Source organism: Cibotium barometz, chromosome 24, assembly GCF_041138505.1.
Source record: "Cibotium barometz isolate CiBa-2024 chromosome 24, ASM4113850v1, whole genome shotgun sequence".
In the NCBI taxonomy this organism is placed as follows: domain Eukaryota; kingdom Viridiplantae; phylum Streptophyta; class Polypodiopsida; order Cyatheales; family Cibotiaceae; genus Cibotium; species Cibotium barometz.
In genome coordinates, this window is record NC_141069.1 from 37,758,982 (window position 1) to 37,778,662 (window position 19,681).

Consider the following 19,681-nt stretch of genomic DNA (forward strand, 5'->3'; position numbering starts at 1 on the left):
TTTTCCTTGCTTTTTCTCATGGATATGGAGTTCTTAGCAAAACTCCCACACCTAACCACACCGATCTTCTCCCTCAAGCCCGGTTACTCCCCGCTTTTCGTCCAACCATCCCATACCACCTAACCTTGGAAAGCAAAAAAAAACAATGCAAAAACTTGAGCTTTGGAAGATCCAGGCAATGGATTTTCTCTTCTCCTCCTTTTCGATTTTTCCAAAGCTTAATCCGAGCAAGTTTGGCTCTGATACCAATGTCAAGCTCCCAGGCTAGCAGACCTTGCAATTAAGCAATTAGGAAAAACACACAGACTTAGGCATTTAGCTCACCGCCCAACCATAGAGCCATTCAGGCTCACCCCCGAGCTCAAGGGGGTAGTAGCATCAACAAAGACATGCCTGACTGAGCTTTCAGACTTTATGAGTTGACCCCCGATTCAAGCAATTAACACAAAAGGAATGTTGGAAAAGAAAAGCCCTAGGCTAAAAAAAGAACCAACTGGTAGCATTCCCAATGTAGACTGTCCACTTATCCCGCTGGTCGAGCTAGGTACTCGGGTGGAATTTTAGCCAAAGAAAGGCTTGAGGAGATTTGAAACCAAATGTAAGACTACTGACTGGATGCAAGCGTTTTATAGAGACAAAAACACAATGGTCGATCGAAACGCACTACAAGCACATACAACAATTCGACCACTATCTATACCACTGGGAGTAAATGCTCCAAATCACGAATAAATTTCCCATAACTAATGTAAACCTAAGTTGACGAAAACGCCATGCTTCCCCAAATGCTAGTTGCTCTCTGTGGACTCCTGTCTTTCAATGAACGATGAGAGCATTGGTTTGCCCAATTGCTTAAGAAGGGAGCTGATCGGTTGATGACTAAATAGAGTAGGGGAGGGGCCTATATATAGGACAAACATCCTCCTCAATCTTCAGGTTAAGGGCCGGTTGGCTGCTCCATTCAGGTAGTTGGCTGGTTGGTTAGCTAAAGCCCCCCAAAATAACCTTACGATCATGACCCACCTTTTATAGATGCACCTGCTGGCTGGCGCAGATTTGACCAATTGTCCACTGTCCATGCAGATTTCCTGTTCACCCAAATCTGGTCACCTAGCCTGCCCTCCCCCCTGCCCATGGTTGGCACTTTGCGGCTGTTGTCTGACGCCTGGCTGGTATTGTCTGCTGCCCAGCTCATGCCTGTGAACATGGTGCATGTGTGTCACACCGTAGGAAGGCAAGAGGAGCTCTTCAGCTCATGAAGACCAGCCAGCAGGTTAGCTCAGCATGCAACCAAGCATGAGAGGACATTTAGGCAAGTTAGGTGAGGGGAGCAATGCCTACTATTGCAAAAAAGGTATTTCAAGGCAGCAATCTAATTCAGTAAATAAACGTTCCTTATGAATTACAAAAAGCTGATTCTTTGGCAAAATGCCACTCACTTTCTTGCTGCTATGTTCTTGCAATTGACTGCTGCCTTTTTATTTTCTGTTTTAGTTAGTTCCGAGGTAACGCCTCCACCTCCTCCCACAGAAGGTCGCATCGACATAGTTATTGATAACGATATAATCAAGCGGTTGGACTTGTCACCTGCTCATGAAGTTCTTAGAGGCTATGTGCATCAAACAGGTGAGAAAGATTATCTCTAGACATCTTCATGTACACGATGTTTGATAGTGCCATTAATTTGATTCTCTTATTTAACATAGATGTTAGGGATTGAGGTCTTGTTTGGTTCTCATTGCAGGTCTGCCATTGACTTGCAGGTGACAATGCAACTTCTCCCCCGCAAGATCCAAAAGAGCTACTGCAACGGATGGTCGGATTTGTCATAAATTATGAGCGAGAAGATCCATATGACACCCGTGAGCTTTCAGAAATGTCCGATGTAAGGTTGTGGTTTGTTCGACTCGATGCTGTGTACCCTTGGCTCCCAATTGTACTAGATTGGCGAGCAGGAGAACTCGCTCGGTATGCTGCCATGTTGGTGCCACACCAGGTTTGTGTCGAAATTTCTTTAAGGGAAAATTCAGAAGCATGTTTTCTTGATTTTTGAGAGAGGAAGACATTATAATATATTAGGTGTGAGTGAAATTGGCTTACAATGCAAGGCATTGCACAAAAGCACTCTGCACATCCAAAACAGGTCTACATTAGGAGCCACTTAAGAAAATCTCAAAAAGGCATGAGCAACTATTTCTTTCTCTTGAAAAAAAGGGCAGGAGCCAAGTTAGAGGGGCACTAAAGGCTGAGGGTCATGAAGATCATCCAAAATATAAGCATTACAAAGCCATATGAAGACTTCGTCAGTCCATGAGCACATCCAAGTGAGCAACAAGAACCCACAGTTAAATCAATAAGATATGACAAAAAGGCATGGTATTTGGAAGGCAGGGCGTTCCTAGAAACCAGTGAGCCCCCAAAATCTATATGTTGGATCAAAAGAAACGAGTAGTGTTGCATGCACTATGTTGCGGAAGCGCTAATGATGATTAAGGTGTGCATTTAAACATATTTGGAAGAAACTAATTAAAAAGAAGGGAGAAGAGGATAGAGGCATCACCTAATAGGGACCCAATCACCCACCTAAGGGCCCCCATGGACAAGCGGTGTATTTGCTTATATTATGCAAAGTAGAAGATGCTACCACGGTTTTGCTGATTTGCTTGTGTCCAGGCTGTTGGTCCTTGCCTAGGGTGGAGGCCTGTGGAGCTTTGGATGATGAAAACACTGGTTCTCTGCAAACTTGGGACAGCTCGGGTATGCGTGGGTTCTTCTGCTGGTATGTACTTGCGGTTAGCTTCAAGATTTCCAGATGATCAAATGATTCCCTAATCGCCCTTTATATAGGGGTAGGGCTGCTCTAGTCGGCAGGTTGAGTGGCCCTGCAGCCTACGACCTGCAAAATCATGCATAAAAATATGTATAAGATGCCTTAAATGCTCCTTTTCCCACATGGTTCTGGTTGGCCCAGCCTTCTGGCCCATTTTGGCGCTTGCACCTCCCCACACGACTGTCCCAAAGCTGTCCACAATGCTTTTATTTGGTTCAGCCTTGCCTAGCGATTTTAGATGCCTCTTCTCTTGGTCCACACAGCTGTCTGGACAATGGGTAATCAGCCCAATGCTGCAGGTTTTTTCCAGACAGCATGTCCTGACTATGTCCGGTGCCCAGCTTTCGGCCTAATAAGCTGCGTGGACATTTGTACAAGGAATATTTCAAGTGGGTTGCATAAAACATGTGGGTTGACCTGACATCTCTATGACCTAGATGTATATGGCAATTTGTGACCTGTCCCTAAACAAAGGCCCACAACATGCTCAGTGCTCATCCAAAAGGTAATTGATGGTGTATTTATGTTCAGTAATGTCGACATGGCACCCTCGTATAGTGGGTGTATGTTTCATGCCTTCCTGCTCAGCTGGTTGATGGGCTGGCATTGTTTAACCATCAACAATGTTAGATTCTTCCTGTCTTGACTGCAGGATTTGCAGCTCCAAGATGGAAAATTGTTGTCTTCTAGAACTGAGACATGTCTTCATGGTAATGAGGTGTGGGCAATGATTCCACTGATTTTGCTGCCCATTGATAAATGACGGATTTGGCCTGATTTGGTGGATGATGAAGCTTTCTGGGAGTGTCCAAAAACTGGACATTCCTTTCAGGCTTATGTCTGGTGGTCTCCTTTGTGCTCTATTCCTACGGTGTGTTAGACTTCAAAATATCTTTAGAAAACTTGGTGAGTGACAAGAAAATGACAACTAGTAGTTAGAACCACTGTAGGACTGCGAAACTGTAATGATTGTGGTGGAAGAAACAAACACAAAAGACCCTAGCATGAACTTTTTTTGTTACTTGCGTATTAGAAATGAGAGGAAATGCAAGGCACCAATGTCATGAATGATGATGATTGCATCAAGAACATTCTTTGATGTGACCAACATATGCTTGTTCCAATTAATGGTAAACTAATACTGAAGAAACCACCTCATTTCTAAAATCACGTCTGCATTTGTTAAGGGTCCGACTATGGAATCATGCATGAAATCCACCTTCTGCACTACTAGTCTAGCACTATGTGGACGTGTCTACTAGAGTCAACTCCAATTGAGGTTGCTGAGCGACTTGTTCAGATATGACATCGATCTCCTATATGACTTGGTACACTTTAGAAGCATCTTCCCATATGAAACTTCCTTGGTGGTCTACAAATTTTCTAGTTGAGTTCCCTTCTTGTTTAGCTTCAAGCACAGGGAGAGTCCCTTTATGCTTAACTTCATGCTAAGGGAAAGTCCCCTAGTGCTTACCTTTCAGCTCTGGAAGCTCTCAATTGTTGATTGTACCTACAAATGGAGTTGGTGGCAGAGGTTCAATTTGGGAAGGGTGAGCAAATAACTGTTGCTGTGGAAGAAGTGGAGCCAAGGTTATGTGGTTGTCGCTTGGGCCACAACTGTTTACTGTGTTCACTAGTGTGTTGTAAGTGGCACTGGTTTTCTTGGTATTGCTGCACTTCAACTAGGGACAGCCTTCTACAGTTTGTGCTTTTGCCTACAACCTGTGTTTGCTCTTTCCTTCATGGTATCAGAGCCAAACACTCATCTACAGGCGGGAAATTGCTGCGTTTTTCTGATTGGAGCAGAGGCTTCATCAATTTTGCTGTGTTTTCTGCATTTGTACTCTGGTGAAAGAAAGAGCAAACTCAGGTTGTAGGCAAAAGCACAAACTGTAGAAGGCTGAGAACAGTTGATTATTGCGGGGAATGAGCACGAGGGAAGCCCGTAGGTGCTTACAAGCATAAGAGATTGTTGCTACAGCCAACGACCTCCAACAGATATGCAAGAATGAGATGGGAACTGAAGGGAAGGGAGTGATCCCTTGTATATGTCCCATATGAGCTGGTCGGCCAGCTGTAGTAGCAGGCCGATGGCTGTCCTGGAGCATGAATATGCCTAAAGAGCCTAAAAAAGGCTCATAAAATGTTGGAAAAATCCTAAATAATGTCTGCAAAATATGCTAATGCAAGGCCTCATAAAAATGATCAGTACAAGCATGAAAAGGTACATGTAAACCCTCTAGAGATGATATATATTCCAACACCTCCTCTTTAGTGCCAGAGGGTTGGTCCAATACCAGCACGCTGAAGTAACACCTCCAAAGTAGCTCTCGGAAGTGGTTTGGTGAAGAAATCAGCCACATTGTCCTTGGTAGAACAGTAGGCCAACGAAGAATTCCCAACTCGATCGAGTCATGTACAAAATGATAATGCACCTCAATATGCTTGGATCATCCCTGTATCACAGGATTCTGAGCTAGAGCAATAGCACTCTGAGAATCCGCAAAGACGGTAACTAGGGAAGTGTCGGCACAGCACAAATGCTCCAGAATTTGATGAATCCAAAGTGCCTCAGTGGAGGAGAGAAGATAGCATTTGTACTCAGCCTCGATGGAAGAAGCAAAAACAATCCTTTGCTCTTGAGACTTCCAAGAAACCAATCTAGTACCAAGCATGAAGCAATATCCAGATGTAGACCTCCGAGTATCAATGCAGCCTGCCCAATCAGAATTTGTGAAACTAACCAAATTAGCACCACTGGAATAGGTGATGTCATAATCTAAAGCACCTGGAAGATAATGAAGAACTCTCAAGGCTGCCTAGATTGCAGGTGAAGACTATTTGGGCTAACAAAGGAGGGGAGTTCTCTTCTAATGCTTTTGTGCAGTTTTGTGCGGAGCATGGCATCAAGCGGGAGCTGGCCAATACAGGGTTTCCTTCAAAGATTGGAGTAGTTGAGCGAAAGAACCGGACTGTGGTGGAGTTGGTGAGGATGATGTTGGAGCATTGAGACCTTCCTCGTCCACTTTGGGGAGAGGCTGTGACTACGGCTGTCTATATCCTCAACTGATCTCCGATGATTGCAGTGCCTACAATGACTCTGCTTGAGGCTTATTTTGGCAGGAAACCAGATATCTCCCATTTCTGTGTTTTTGGGAGTGATGCCTATGTTCACATTCCAAAGAAGCAAAGGGGGAAGCTTGACTCAAAAGTCCTAGAAGCTTGTTTTTGTGGGATATACTCTTTCCAAAGGCTACAGGGTATATGACTCGGAGTGGAACGAGGTTGTTGTTAGCAAAGATGTTGTCTTTGATGAGCATGTTCCAACTTCCATTGTTGAGGAGCCACCGCTTCGCAGAGAGTCAGGTGTGTATGAGGATGAATCTTGGGCTATTGTTCCAGCTAGCCAGCCTCAGTCAATTGCAGAGGTTGAGCTCGAGGTTGGGGATGTGCCACAACAGTAGAGCAGGAGGCTCCGCGTTTTGTTCGGGTACTGAACTGGTTGTTGGATACCATTTGAGAGTCTAGTGTGACGGAGTATCCCTCTGAGTGGACCACGGAGGATGGACCTCAAAGATCGCATAGGGTTCGTGACAAATGTCAGCCAGAGGAGCATTTACATGTAAATTATACCTTGATGTCTCGTATCATTCGGGACAAGGAGCCTACTTCAGTGAAAGAAGCTCTTTCCCAGGAGACTTGGAGGAAAGCCATGCAAGTAGAACTAGAGGCCATAGAGAAGAATGGGACTTGGGAGTTGGTTTCGAGGCCGTCGGAACGGTCAGTCATTGGTGTCAAGTGGGTTTACAAAACCAAGTATAAGTCCGATGGGTCCGTGGACAAGCACACGGCTAGACTTGTGGCTAACAGCTATGCTCAGTAGCCATGCATCGACTATGAGGACACTTTTGCACCAACAGCTAGGATGGCTATGATTCGAATAGTTCTTGCCCTTGCCTCTCATCAGTAGTGGCTGGTGTATCAGATGGATGTTAAATTTGCGTTCCTGAATGGTGACTTGCAGGAGGAGGTGTATGTTGAGCAACCTGTTAGCACATTCATCCCCATATTCTGCTCATCATTGGAGTCCCCTTTTTGGTCCCTTTTCATGGCCCTTGGTTGTGGGCTTTTTGTACATTCATGTCTCTTGCTTGGGACTGTATCACTTCAGTATATTCAGCATAGTTGCTTCATATCTCTCTCTCTCTTGCACTCTCTGCTCAACACACTCTAGTGCTTGTTTGCTTCCACTCTGTGCACTCATTCATGGTATCATCGCTCCTAGTTCAACGTTAATCTGTTGTGCCAGTCAGCATTAACTTTCTGCCCCAGATCTGCCTCAGTTTTCAGCACCTTAACATCTGCTTTTTCTTCTCAGTTCTGCTACTGGTCGGCTGGCTTCTTCCAGCGCCTCTCCACTGCAGATTCAGGTCTTCCCTCATTGGTTTGATCTCTAAGATTCCCTTCTTCGCCTGTTGGCTGCTCCTTTTCAGGGCTGCAGCACCTATCTTGCTGCGTTTTCTTCCCTACAAGTGGCTTTTGCAGTTTTTGGTGTTCTGAGTTGAGGATTGGTGGCTTCTGGTACCTGTGGTGGACACTCCTTCCGAGATTGTGCATTTTTTTGAGATTGAGCCCAAGTTCTTGTAACGGCTTCCCTAACTACACTTCATATGTTCTTTGAGTTTGCAATCAGCCCTGCATGGCGTGGCTACAGAGGCGGAGTATCGTGCAATTTGTTATGTTGCATGTGAGGCAATTTGGTTGCGGAGATTATTGGAGGAGCTTGGCTGTCCTCCTACCGGATCTACTCTTCTTTGGTGTGATAATCAGAGTTGCATCGCCATCGCCAAGAACCTTGTGTTTCATGCTTGTACGAAACACATTGAGATACAGTATCACTATGTTCGTGAATGGGTTCTTGCTGGAGATTTGCGTTTGGAGTATTCTCCTTCAGCGGAGAATGCAACAGACTTGTTCACCAAGCCGATTTCTCAGGCTTCCTTGGCTCCTCATCTTCGGCTTCTCGGAGTATGTTCAGCATCTGGTGCTGAGAGGGGGTGTTAGCACATTCATCCCCAGATTCTGCTCATCATTGGAGTCCCCTTTTTGGTCCCTTTTCATGGCCCTTGGTTGTGGGCTGGCCACCCTATTTTTGTACATTTTTCCCATGTCGGGTACCTTTTTCCCAGTCGGCCAGCAGACCCATGTCCAGTCGGCCAGGTTCTCATGTCCAGTCGGCCAGCCCCTCTTACCTATAAATAGGTGGGCTGGCCTCCCACTTTTCTCATAGTCTAGTCTTTCTTTTTGCTCCCTCACTTATGAGACTCTTCATGTCTCTTGCTTGGGACTGTATCACTTCAGTATATTCAGCATAGTTGCTTCATATGTCTCTCTCTCTTGCGCTCTCTGCTCAGTACACTCTAGTGCTTGTTTGCTTCCGCTCTGTGCACTCATTTACAACTTCCTGGCTTTGAGGTTTCTGTAACATGCCGCAGAAGTATTCGTAATTAAGGATCCTGTCACACAAGTCTCATATCACCTTCTGTATCTTGAGTTTCGCGAGTTTAGCAATCCACTTTTATGACTTCAAACTTTAAGAGATTTAGAGAGAGAGAGAAACTGTACACCATATGGGGTCCCGAATTACCCACTGAAGGGTCCCCTATCCCGTTACCGGAATAGTATTTGCTTTATTACTTTGAAGAGAATGACTTTGGATTGACGATAAGCCAGACGCAAGATCTCGGAGGACCAAGAGTCGGGCTGAACTGTACACGGTTGTAGAAGCACCAATGATGACCTATCTTGATCCTATGCACTCTTCCCAATGGATGTAGGAAGGCTTCAAATCTGAGGCTGAGAGAAGGGGCTGATTGGGACTGTTCTAGGCTGTGTATATATGCTAAAAATGAATGAATGGATGCGTTTTACCTTCACCGATAGGGCGGTAGCAAAACGATGATATGTGTGTATGCTGAAAACTGTATGTATGTTGAAAACGCAAGGTACTGATATGCTCCTACTGGCTGAATGCTGTGGATGGTGTGTTTTTCGAAGCTGATTGTGCACTTCCAGGATATACTCGTTTGCTTGGTCTAGGCTTCTTCCAGGTGGACTTTCATTCTTCAAAAGTTACTTCTCAGGTTTTGGCTGGGAGCCATAGTAACATAGAAACCCGTTTTTCCCTCTCAAAATGGCACGAAACTTTTCGAAACAAAACGAAACTTGCCCATCGAAACCATGTTTCGCTCAAATGTAAAGTGAGGTCAAAAAACGAGCGGAAAGTTTTTTTTTGCAAGTACGATTTCTGTCGTCGTTTCCGTCCTTGTTTGCTGCCCATTTGCCACTTCACGCATCCGACGCTTCTTCTCGGCCACAACCCGTTGCTCCGCCTCTTCTCCTCGTCCACCCCTTCTTTTCGCTCCTTCACTTCTTCTCCTCCACGCCTCCTCTTCTTCTTCCCTTTTCCTCTCTCTCTTCTCCTCCATGGTTCACCCCTCCTCCTCTTTCTCTCCTTTTCTTGTCTTCCAACTTTCTCTCCTTTTCTTCTTGCCTCCCTATTCCCTTCCAACTTGTTTCTTTCTTCCTCTCTCTCTCTCTCTCTCTCTCTCTCTCTCCCCTTTTCCTCTCTCTCTTCTCCTCCCCTTTTCCTCTCTCCTCCTCCATGGTTCACCCCTCCTCCTCTTTCTCTCCTTTTCTTGTCTTCCAACTTTCTCTCCTTTTCTTCTTGCCTCCCTATTCCCTTCCAACTTCTCTCTCTCTCTCTCTCTCTCTCTCTCTCTCCTTTTCTTGCCCAAATTTTGAAAATACCAAAAAACCTACTCCCAAAATCATGAATTTCATACCCACTAGACCCAAAAAACCTTTTCTTTCTGTTGGCTATGTTATAAATTTGGTATGTGTATATAAGAAGTGTCATTCGAAACCTTTGTGTTTCGTCTAAAACAGACGAAACGAAACGAAACGAAACGAAACCTTCGAAATGATGAAACGACGAAATGGCTGAAACGTTTCATGTTACTATGCTGGGAGTCCCTTCCCTCTTGGTCCTAGGAAGATTTTCTTTTTTCAGTACCAAGTGGGCTTTGATCCAGTGGGGCGGAGGATCAGTGCCTTACCCCAGTCTCACTACGGCCCCCTGCTCTTCCTCGGTCCTATTGGAAGCTTTTAGCTTCCATAGGCGCATCCTTTGTCAGGTTTCAGAGGTACCGGTCCTTCCGAGCTCTCCTGCCTCACCTTCCGCGGCTGTTACTGTCACTCTTGATGGTGTACCCCGGGTCCTTGTGCTTGTTCCTGATTCATTGATTAATAGTGTCGGATTTGTCATTGACAGGGCCACATTGCTAGAGATTGTCCCAGATCGAGGAGCCATGCTAGGAGGCAGCGTGGTCCTACCCATCAGATGCCTTCTGCAGTTTCCGAGACTCCAGTTGCTCCTTGTGAGCAGGTTGATGTCTCTTTGTATCGAAACTTGTCGATTCATTGATTTGGTTGTTGAACACCAAATTGGACTTGAGTTTTCCAGTGGGACTGTTGAGCTCATTTATGGAGACACCTTTGAATGGGAGAATTAGGGTTAGAGTTTCATGTGGGAGACATACACAGAGAGAAGAAGGAAGGGAGAGAGAGAGAGTTGTGGGGATAAGTCAACTCATTAGAATGAGTGTGTGACTCCCCTATCACACATGTATATTGCACTAGTACACATAGTGCACTTAGTACATTAAAAGTACTAAGTGTACTGTGTACTATAACTTATGGGCTTGTACACACTATAAGGGTGGGCATAATGCCTTTACCCCAACAACCTCCCACTTAAAGGCAAAGTGCCCTTAAATGAAGGAAAAGAAAAATCAGCATGTACATGATAATATACAAGGCCATATCAAGGCTGAAACTGGCCTCATCCAATGCCCATCAAGTGTCTGCAATGAGCAAACCGCTCCGGAGGCAAACTCTTTGTCAACAGATGAGCCGGGTTGTCATCCGTATGAATCTTAACAAGCTGAATTTGCTTGTTCTCTATCACCTCTCTGATGAAGTGATATTTCACATCCACATGTTTCGTCTTTGCATGAAAGACAGGGTTCGTAGCTCTGCCCGTCAACACCTAGTCGACCTGCTAACAAGGCCTTTGACTAGCTGCATCGATCTCTTTTACTGCTATGCTGCGCCCTCCTGTGCATCTCAAGTCAACAACGTTCATCAGCCATAGACATCACTCTCTACCCCCACAGGGATCTCCTGTAGCCAAAGCTCTAATACCAGTTGAATGGGAGAATTAGGGTTAGAGTTTCATGTGGGAGACATACACAGAGAGAAGAAGGAAGGGAGAGAGAGAGAGTTGTGGGGATAAGTCAACTCATTAGAATGAGTGTGTGACTCCCCTATCACACATGTATATTGCACTAGTACACATAGTGCACTTAGTACATTAAAAGTACTAAGTGTACTATGTACTATAACTTATGGGCTTGTACACACTATAAGGGTGGGCATAATGCCTTTACCCCAACAACCTTTAAAGACTTATTGGGACACAGAATTGCGGATATTGTGGTATTTGCAAGGTACGAAGGATCTTGGACTCTTTTATGACACTAGAGGGGGGATCGAAGGACCGAGTTAGACTGCGAGGTTGGAGTGACTCTGATTGGGGAGGAGATCCAGACACGAGGAGATCTACTTCAGGATACGGTTTTACCCTTGGCTCATGAGCGATTTCTTGCAGCACTAATAAGCAGCCGACTGTTGCCTTGTCTTCCATTGAGGTAGAGTTACTTGTGGTGCTGCTTGCGAGGTGGTGTGATTGCGGAGGTTACTTGGCGAGATTGGGTTTCCACATAAGGAACCCATGGTCATCCAGCGCGACAACCAGAGCTGTATAGCTATTACTCGGAACCCGGTCTTCCATGCCTGGACCAAGCATATAGAGATACATTATCACTTTGTTAGAGAGAAGATTTTGGATGGTGACATCTTGCTAGCTTTTTGTTCGATGGAGGACAATGCAACGGACCTCTTTACGGAGCCTCTACCTCAGCAGATGCTCTGTCAGCACTCCAGCTCACTGGGGTTGGTTTCTCATCGAGGAGCTGAGAGGGGGTGTTAGCAGGCATCTCCTGTCTGTACCATATCACACCGTAGGGAGTGAGGGCCAGTGATGTGGGTGTGCTTGCTCGTGTGAGGTTCTCCATTTTCCCATTTTTTCCAGTTGTGGGGGTACTGTTTTTTACTTGTCGGCCTGAAGAATTTGGCTGCTCAAGAGGGGCCCATTGTTTTTTTGCTGGCGGACTTGCCATCTGCTTGCTGACTTGCCTATCTACTGGCCGACTGGTTTTTTTACCAGTCATGGGACATTTTGGGGCTGTCGGCCTATTTTAGACGAGGCCGATTGCAGCCCCAGCCCATATATATTGTGGCCCTTGCCCCCCCACAGTTTTGTACCAGATATACTCTTGTATATAGTTGAGTTCAACACAATCTCTCCTCTCTTGCTTTTCTGTAGTTTTCTGCTTTCTGATTTATGTCTCTTTTCCGCTGCACATTCCGACAGACCAATAGTAGGGCTGACTGCACACTGTTGTAGAAGCACCAATGATGACCAATCTCGATGCCAATGCACTCTTCCAAGGGGCTGTAGGAGGACTGCAATCTGTGGCTGAGAGAAGGGACTGAATTGGGGACTATTCTATGGCTGAGGGACTGTATATGCATGCGTTTTTCTTCACTCGGGAGGATGGAGAAAAAACGATGAGATGCTGAATATGTAGGCTGAGATGTGCTGCGTTTTCTGCAAGAGATGAGCAGAGGTATGGATGTGCTTCAGCCTGAATGACAATCTATGCCTGATGATGATCGATTGATTGAATGGTTGCTTGAATGAATGAATGAGTGCAACGCTAGGTATTTATATGCACTTAGAGAGCTGGTTGCTTTGTTGAAGCGGGTCGGCTCGCTTCCTAATGCTACATGACTGGATAAATATGATATATATGGTGTTTATAAAGCTTTTAATGCTGCCAGCTGGGTCATATGCTTTATGAAAAGGTTATAATGCTATGGCTAAAGGGTAGTGAGGCTAAGGAAATTTTCACGTGCACATGAGATGAATGCTATGCAATGCAGACCATGACCTAATGCAAACTCAGGCTTCTAGACTGACTTCTACATGCATGAATGATTCTCTTTAAGTGGGGTAAGGGACTTGACTAACTGACTGACCTTCTATGGCTGAGGAAAGACCTACGTAGCTCGTGCCTAACATGTCCCGGACTAGGGCTCACAATGGGGCCATGGCATACGACAAAATCATATCCTAAAGGGTCCTACTGATGTGATGATGAGCCATCTTGTCACCGTGCAATACAGTGCAAAGTGCATGTTGCATTAATGGTGATGAAGGCTTGCATTCAAATGTAATTGGGAAAGCGTGATTGAAGGGAGAAGGGAGAAGGAGAGAGAGAGGCAACACTCAATAGGGTCCCCCCAATGACAAGCAGTGTATTTGCTTATAATGCTTAATTATTCAAAGTACAAGATACTACCGAAGTTTTGCTGATTTGCCCGAATGTTTGGGTTTTGTGAGAGCTGAGTTTTGCTGCTCTGGGCTGACTGTTGGCGAGCTTGCATTACGGGCTGCCTAGGGGGAGGCTTTTAGAGCCTTGGATGATGAAAATGCTTGTTCTCTGTAGATCTGTGACAGCTTGGATCTTCTCTTGGTACGTACTCGCATTTAGCTTCAAGATTCTTAAATGATCAAGTAATTTCCCCAATCGCCCTTATATATGGGTGGGACTTGCAAAGTTATGCATAAAAATATCTATAAAATGCCTTAAATGCTGCGTTTTCCCACATGGTGCGCAGCGGTCGGCCTTCTGCCCCGTTTGGGCACCTGCTTGTCCCCACAGACTGTCCCAAAGCTGTCCATACTGCCCATACCAGTGCTTTCAAACGCCTGTTCCCTTCATCCATGTGGCTGCCCGGACAGTGGGTAATCAGCCCGATGCTTTCAGATTCTTTCCAGATGGCAGACACTAGCTTGACTATTTCTGGTGCGCCCAGCTCTTGGCCTAATTAGCCTCTGGACATTCGTACAAGGAATAATTCAGGTGGGTCGCATAAAATATGCAGGACAATGCATGACCTGACATATCTATGACCTAGACCTAGGTGGCAACTAGCGACCTCTCCCTGGACAAGGGCCTGGGGCTCACAACATACTCAGTGTTGATCCAAAAGGCAATTGACAGGTGTTCTATGTCCATTGATGTTGATGTGGCAGCCGAATACAGCGGGTGCACGTGACAATGAGGGTGATGGTCCAAAAGTGGGAACCAGACAAAAGGGCCAATCTAGAGTGCCACAGTAAACATGCTTCCAAGCCACTTTACTGTTCTCTTGGATGATGGATCTGGCTGGGAAGAAATTTTTCACTCTTTATAGAAAATGATGATAAACAAGCTCCAACAAAACACCTCTTTCGTTCATACATGCATGCATTTTTCCCTACATAATTACATGCATCCATGCATACATCCATCCATATGTAAATACTGACATGCATGAACCCATCCATTCACATGCACACAGATGCACACGGAATGCATTCATCCCAACCATCTTATCCATCCACATGCCTACGGGCACATACATGCAACGCGTATACATGTGCGTCCGAGTGTGCATGCGTGTATGATGCATCCATCCATTCTTACATAACATTCATACATACACACACACGTGCATGCATGCATCCATACACATGCGTACATACACATACAATGATGAGACAATACATAAAAGATTGTGTTTTTAGTAAAAATACGTGATTCTTGTGACAGATGAACAGAAAATTGGGTCTTGTGTTCAATCCAGAGGGGCTGGAATTGTTTGCAATGAACAAGTTGTTCACCATTTATCCATGGCTAGGAGATTGGAAGGTGGCTAAAGCTGATGCCAAGGTGAATGATATGTTGCAAGTATTGGGCTTTAAAGTTGACGACGAGCTCTTTGAGCTTTTGGAGACACCGTAGGGGCTGTTGTAAATCATAACAAGAGGTAGGTGTTTAAAGGTCTCACATCATACAAGCAACATTGCAGCCAAGTGCCTGAAATGGTGATTTTTATTAATTTAATTTTTGGAATAGTCTGGACCCTTGTACAGCTAAAAGAGAAACAATCAGGGTGAATTCTATACAGGGATGGAGCACATCTTGTAGCAAGAATTTTTTTATTATCAAGGTCATGATTATGTAAAGCTAGCAAGTCTGTAAAGCAAGGTAACCTGAACATGTTAAGATGTTGAGGTATTTGTTGGTTAAGCTTGAATGGATCAACAATATGAGGTAGAATGGCTGAATGTGGGCTCAAACTCACCTACTTCCTCTCCTTGCTTCATGATTGCATATAGTACCGGTATTCAACCCCCTGTTCAATACAGTACTTCATGTTTCCGTTCACTACCAGTACTTAAATATTATGACTCTTAGGAGTCATCAGATCATCTCAATCAATCAATGGGCATGTGAGATGAAACATGTATGCATGAGAAGTTCTGTATTTCTCAAAGTAACCTTGACTCAAGTATGTATGTACAAGCATTATTATGCATGAGTATATGTGACAAGAAAAGGGAAGCCTACTTAACGTCCTTATTCGTGATTAGAACTTTCAGGGACTCCTACGGTTCATTAACAGTATGCAACTTGCTTAACATCTTTGGCCACTATGCCCTGGCTCATGTACTAAAGATTAGGATCATTATTATGGGGACAACGCAATACTATGTATGTTCTTCAACATTAAACAGAAAGATATCTGTTGTGACACAGACTTCTCACAAATGGCTTGGGAGATGCAACCTGTATGATCGTGTAACACACGACAAGGCCTTCTTTATACCTTTATATTTAATCTTTGTTCAAGGAGATAGAGATGTAGAGAGATCAGATGAAGAGTTGACACCAGATTGGGTCCCAACTACCTACTTAAAGGCCCCCTCTTGCAAGTAGGAGTATTTGCTTTTATTACTTTGGAGTACTTCTTTACAATGTAGGCTTTACCAAGAATTTGTTGACAATGGTTGATTGAGGAAGGTGAAACGCAAGGACGAGGTAGACCAATTGTTTCTTGAACCATCAAGTAGTCTCTAGACAACTTAGAAGCCACTTTCGGAACAAATATAAATTTAAAAAATCATAATAAAACAAGACAAGTAATAGATAATGCTTGTTTTAATATTTAACTTCATCCAATTTATGCATAGAAAAGTAGATTTTAACATTTGCTCAGGAAGAACTTTGTGTGACAGTGAAATCATATGAACAAGACTATTGAAAAAGAAAGGAAATGTTGAATTTAAGACTAAAATAAAAATGTTATTATCTTATCTTAAAAAAGTAAATAATCCATGCTATTAAAAAAAAAAACTACGCTACTCAAAGATGAAAATCTCAAAGTGGTTTCTACTACAAACTTGTTGAAAATTATACTACAATATTGGAAATTCTTCAAGAGTACTTTCACTAGCTATGTGCATTCAATGTAGTAATTCTTGTGCTTGTAAACATATCTAAAATCCAATCTCCCTCATATGAAAGGAGTACAATGTCCATCATTAACAATTGTGGCTTTTGATAAGGGTTTATGAAACCTTGAAATCCATTGCTCATGTGCTTGAGTTTTTTGTACATACCCGTATTAAAAACATTTGTGCAATTTGGTATTATCGCAAAATTATAGGTACCCTGACTTTGTCTTCCTTCCATTGAATGAGAACCGATGCTCTTCATTTCAAAATTAAAGGAAAGTCCATCTAACTTGTAATCATGAATATTAGGTTTCGCCTTGAAAAACAAATTCAAAATCTACTTAATGGATGAAAATGGTAAAAACAAGTTCCAATAGTAAAACTCAGATAACAATAATACTTACCACACAATGGAGTAGGAGGACCTTTATCATTGTCGTTGTTTGCTCATGTGAATGAAAGAAAACAATCCTCTCCATGAATCACTTCTAGTGATCTTCTTGAAGGCTGTAATTACTTTGACTATATCGCTATAGTCATATTTCTTTTCATCATTAATTGACTTGTCTAAATTAAACCCATAAGGAATATCTACAATGCCTAAGAATAATGCATGAGGAGTTACAAATATAGACATATCTTCAACTCTACCTTCATACACACATCACTATACTCGTGAGTATCAACATCATTTCAAATGTAAGTTGAGAGTTGAGTGACATTTTGAATCTTTACTATCTCCTTCTTTCTTCACAGACGTGACTCAAATGTTGCTCAAACTCTATAAGAACAATTGTCTTGGTGGTAACTCGTGGATCTTGTTTCTAAAAGTAAAAAGCAGAAAGTATTAAGAAAGTAGTGGATTCTAGAATCCATTTAATAAGAGAAAGCCATAAAGTACTAAGACAAATGAAAAATTACTTATGAATTCCAAAAACCATTTCAAACGAGATAAAAAGCACACTAAAATTACTTTTGGATTCCTGAATATATTTTTATTAAGAGAAAAACACAAAGTACTAAGAAGGTACTACACTAACTACATAAAACAAAAATTCCTTTTGGATTCTAGAATCCAATTCAACATAGCAAAATAAAAATTAAGCTTATCACGTTAAAAGAAAGGAAGAAGTATCTCTTAATGGGTGGAACCTTTGAATCTCTTCCCAATCTTTCCAACCAATTAAGTTTTTTTAATCATGATCCTTTGCATATGAAGAAAAGTTTGTAATTAATTTTTTTAAAATAGTGATCCTTTATATATGAAGAAAAGTTTTTTTTTTTTTGTCTATAGATGCAAAACAACGCCACGGTTATGTAGATGTTCACTTAAAAATAAATTATAGTTTTGTTGGCACCCTTTTTTATAAGATCGAGCTGTCATAACCGAGATGGACTTAATTCATTTCCTATTTGGGAAATTTCATTAGACTTAACTTTTGATAACACACAAAAACGATGAAGTTCTCTTGGATTTCCGATAGTGTACATCATGGTGTGGTCTTCATGTCTTCTGAGATGGGCTTCTTTGTGGCCCCTTGACGTTAATGAGATTTTGACCTTTGATTTGCTAGTCTCTCATAATTTAAAAATCTCCTTCTGCTGCATGTCCCGCATTTTCCCTTTACAAAAAGCAACTTGAAATAAGTTATCATGTGCTTTCGTGTCCTCCTTTTGTGTTGAACCTAGCCTTCCTTGTTTTTTTAATAGGCAATCCCACATGATTTCTTCCCAACACAAACTTGGACTCATCCACATGTGGCTTGTCAAAAGACCTTTTATTCAGCCTGCACTTGGATTGCAGGATCCACCAAGAAGACAGATTATGGCACTTGGTGGATCCTGCAATCCAAGTGGGCTGAATTGTTTGGTGAGCAAGTCTTGGCGCTTTTGGAATCGGGTGAGCAGATTCTAAAAAGATTCTCTTTAGTGAGAGTGAGCATGAGAGTGTGCTCTCGTGCCCTCGTCTTTCACTCTCCCTAATCCCAAATCCCTCTCCATCCAATGGGTGAGAGAGTGCAAACTTAAACTATAATGCCGCTCACCACCTCTCCTTCCCTCTTCCCTTCTATATCAATTCCTCTATCTTAACACACCATAGTAGGAGTCTACACCTCCTCCCCTTTTCTTACATTGTCTCCCCCCTTCCCCTCCCCCTCCCCCTCTCCCTCTTGCGCGCTCACTCGCTCTCTCTCTCTCTCTCTCTCATGAACTCACTTATATACAAAGACATGGATCTTCAAAAAGTAGCCAACGCAAGACAATCCCATTGACAATAGACACAAAAGAATGGCCAATAGTCAAAATAATCTTGGAGAAGGTCAGTATTGATTCAAAATGTGAATAGCCATTATGGCTACATATGTCCATGCTCAATAGGTGAGCTACATATTGCCACGTGGCATTAGCCATTTCTCCACTATCTCCTCATTTGGCTCAACTACTATTACATTTCGTCCTCTCATGCTTGCTCTCATTGGTAGATCCTTCTTTACAAACACCGCAATCATCAAAGAATATGACTGTTACATAGAAGGAAACTTTAATATTAGCTTAAGGTTGATTAGTTCCTCAAATAACTTTCTTTGCTTAATACAAAACTTCAATTTTAGGAATATTACTTACATGAATCCAGCGTGTGATGCCCAATGGTGTTCCACACATAACCTGCACACCAGGTGGGTCAAGGAAAAAACCTTTGTCATTTGATACTGTCATGAGATGGTGGGGATGGTGTACATACTACCCATCACGAGTAGTAGCCCTTCATAAAGAACTTTAATTAACACAAGTTTTGAATGATGATGCAAATGATAGAATCCCAACATACACCAACCATTATCTCGCTTATGGCTCTTCTCTCTGATTCCAACCTCATGTGTGGATGGATGATCAGTTTGTATGGCCGCACCTATGAAATTCATCCTCATAATTGTTAACGCTAGATGACAATGATATTTATGTATTAATTCCATGGTACAAAAATAATTACCTCCCTTGCTTGTAGTGGCTTATGTCTTCTTCTTCTTTTGTTTACTCTTCTCGAGTTATTTAGTGTTATGTTGAGCACTTGTGTTAGGTGTACTCGAAGAAGATGTGTGTGGGGCATGCTTACGTGCAGTGTGGGCTATCCTCTAGATTGTGAAGGAAGTTTATATCTTTCGTGGATTTTTCACACTTTGCTACACACTCCAAACCACATAGCAACATCTCACACATCATAAATTGAATAGAAAAGTTATTACTAGTAGAGGAGGTTGTGTTGTGGTGCAAACCTATGTTGGAAGGACTTGCTGAGAGGCTATAGGTTGCCTTTGTGT

At 43.1% G+C, this 19,681-nt stretch overlaps 1 protein-coding gene and 1 long non-coding RNA gene across 3 annotated transcripts in view; one reads left to right on the top strand and one right to left on the bottom strand.

Moving 5' to 3' along the window:
• The window catches only part of LOC147625261 (protein CHLORORESPIRATORY REDUCTION 6, chloroplastic-like), a 41,402-nt gene extending 26,185 nt beyond the window's left edge, over positions 1-15,217 (top strand). The window contains exons 2-5 of one of the 2 annotated variants that reach the window (XM_086818566.1): positions 1,495-1,626; positions 1,764-1,996; positions 2,674-2,779; positions 14,674-15,217. In XM_086818566.1, coding sequence (XP_086674692.1) covers positions 1,495-1,626; positions 1,764-1,996; positions 2,674-2,779; positions 14,674-14,780 — 578 coding nt within the window. In that variant the 3' untranslated portion in view covers positions 14,781-15,217. The remainder of the gene's footprint in view (positions 1-1,494; positions 1,627-1,763; positions 1,997-2,673; positions 2,780-14,673) is intronic. The other variant, XM_086818567.1, reaches the window with a different exon arrangement.
• Positions 15,218-18,745: 3,528 nt separating this feature from the next.
• On the bottom strand, positions 18,746-19,239 carry LOC147625262 (uncharacterized). Its single transcript, XR_015268842.1, has 3 exons — positions 19,198-19,239; positions 18,987-19,028; positions 18,746-18,883 (listed from the first exon to the last, which is right to left on the bottom strand). It is a non-coding gene; the product is annotated as an uncharacterized LOC147625262 (long non-coding RNA).
• Positions 19,240-19,681: the final 442 nt, after the last annotated feature.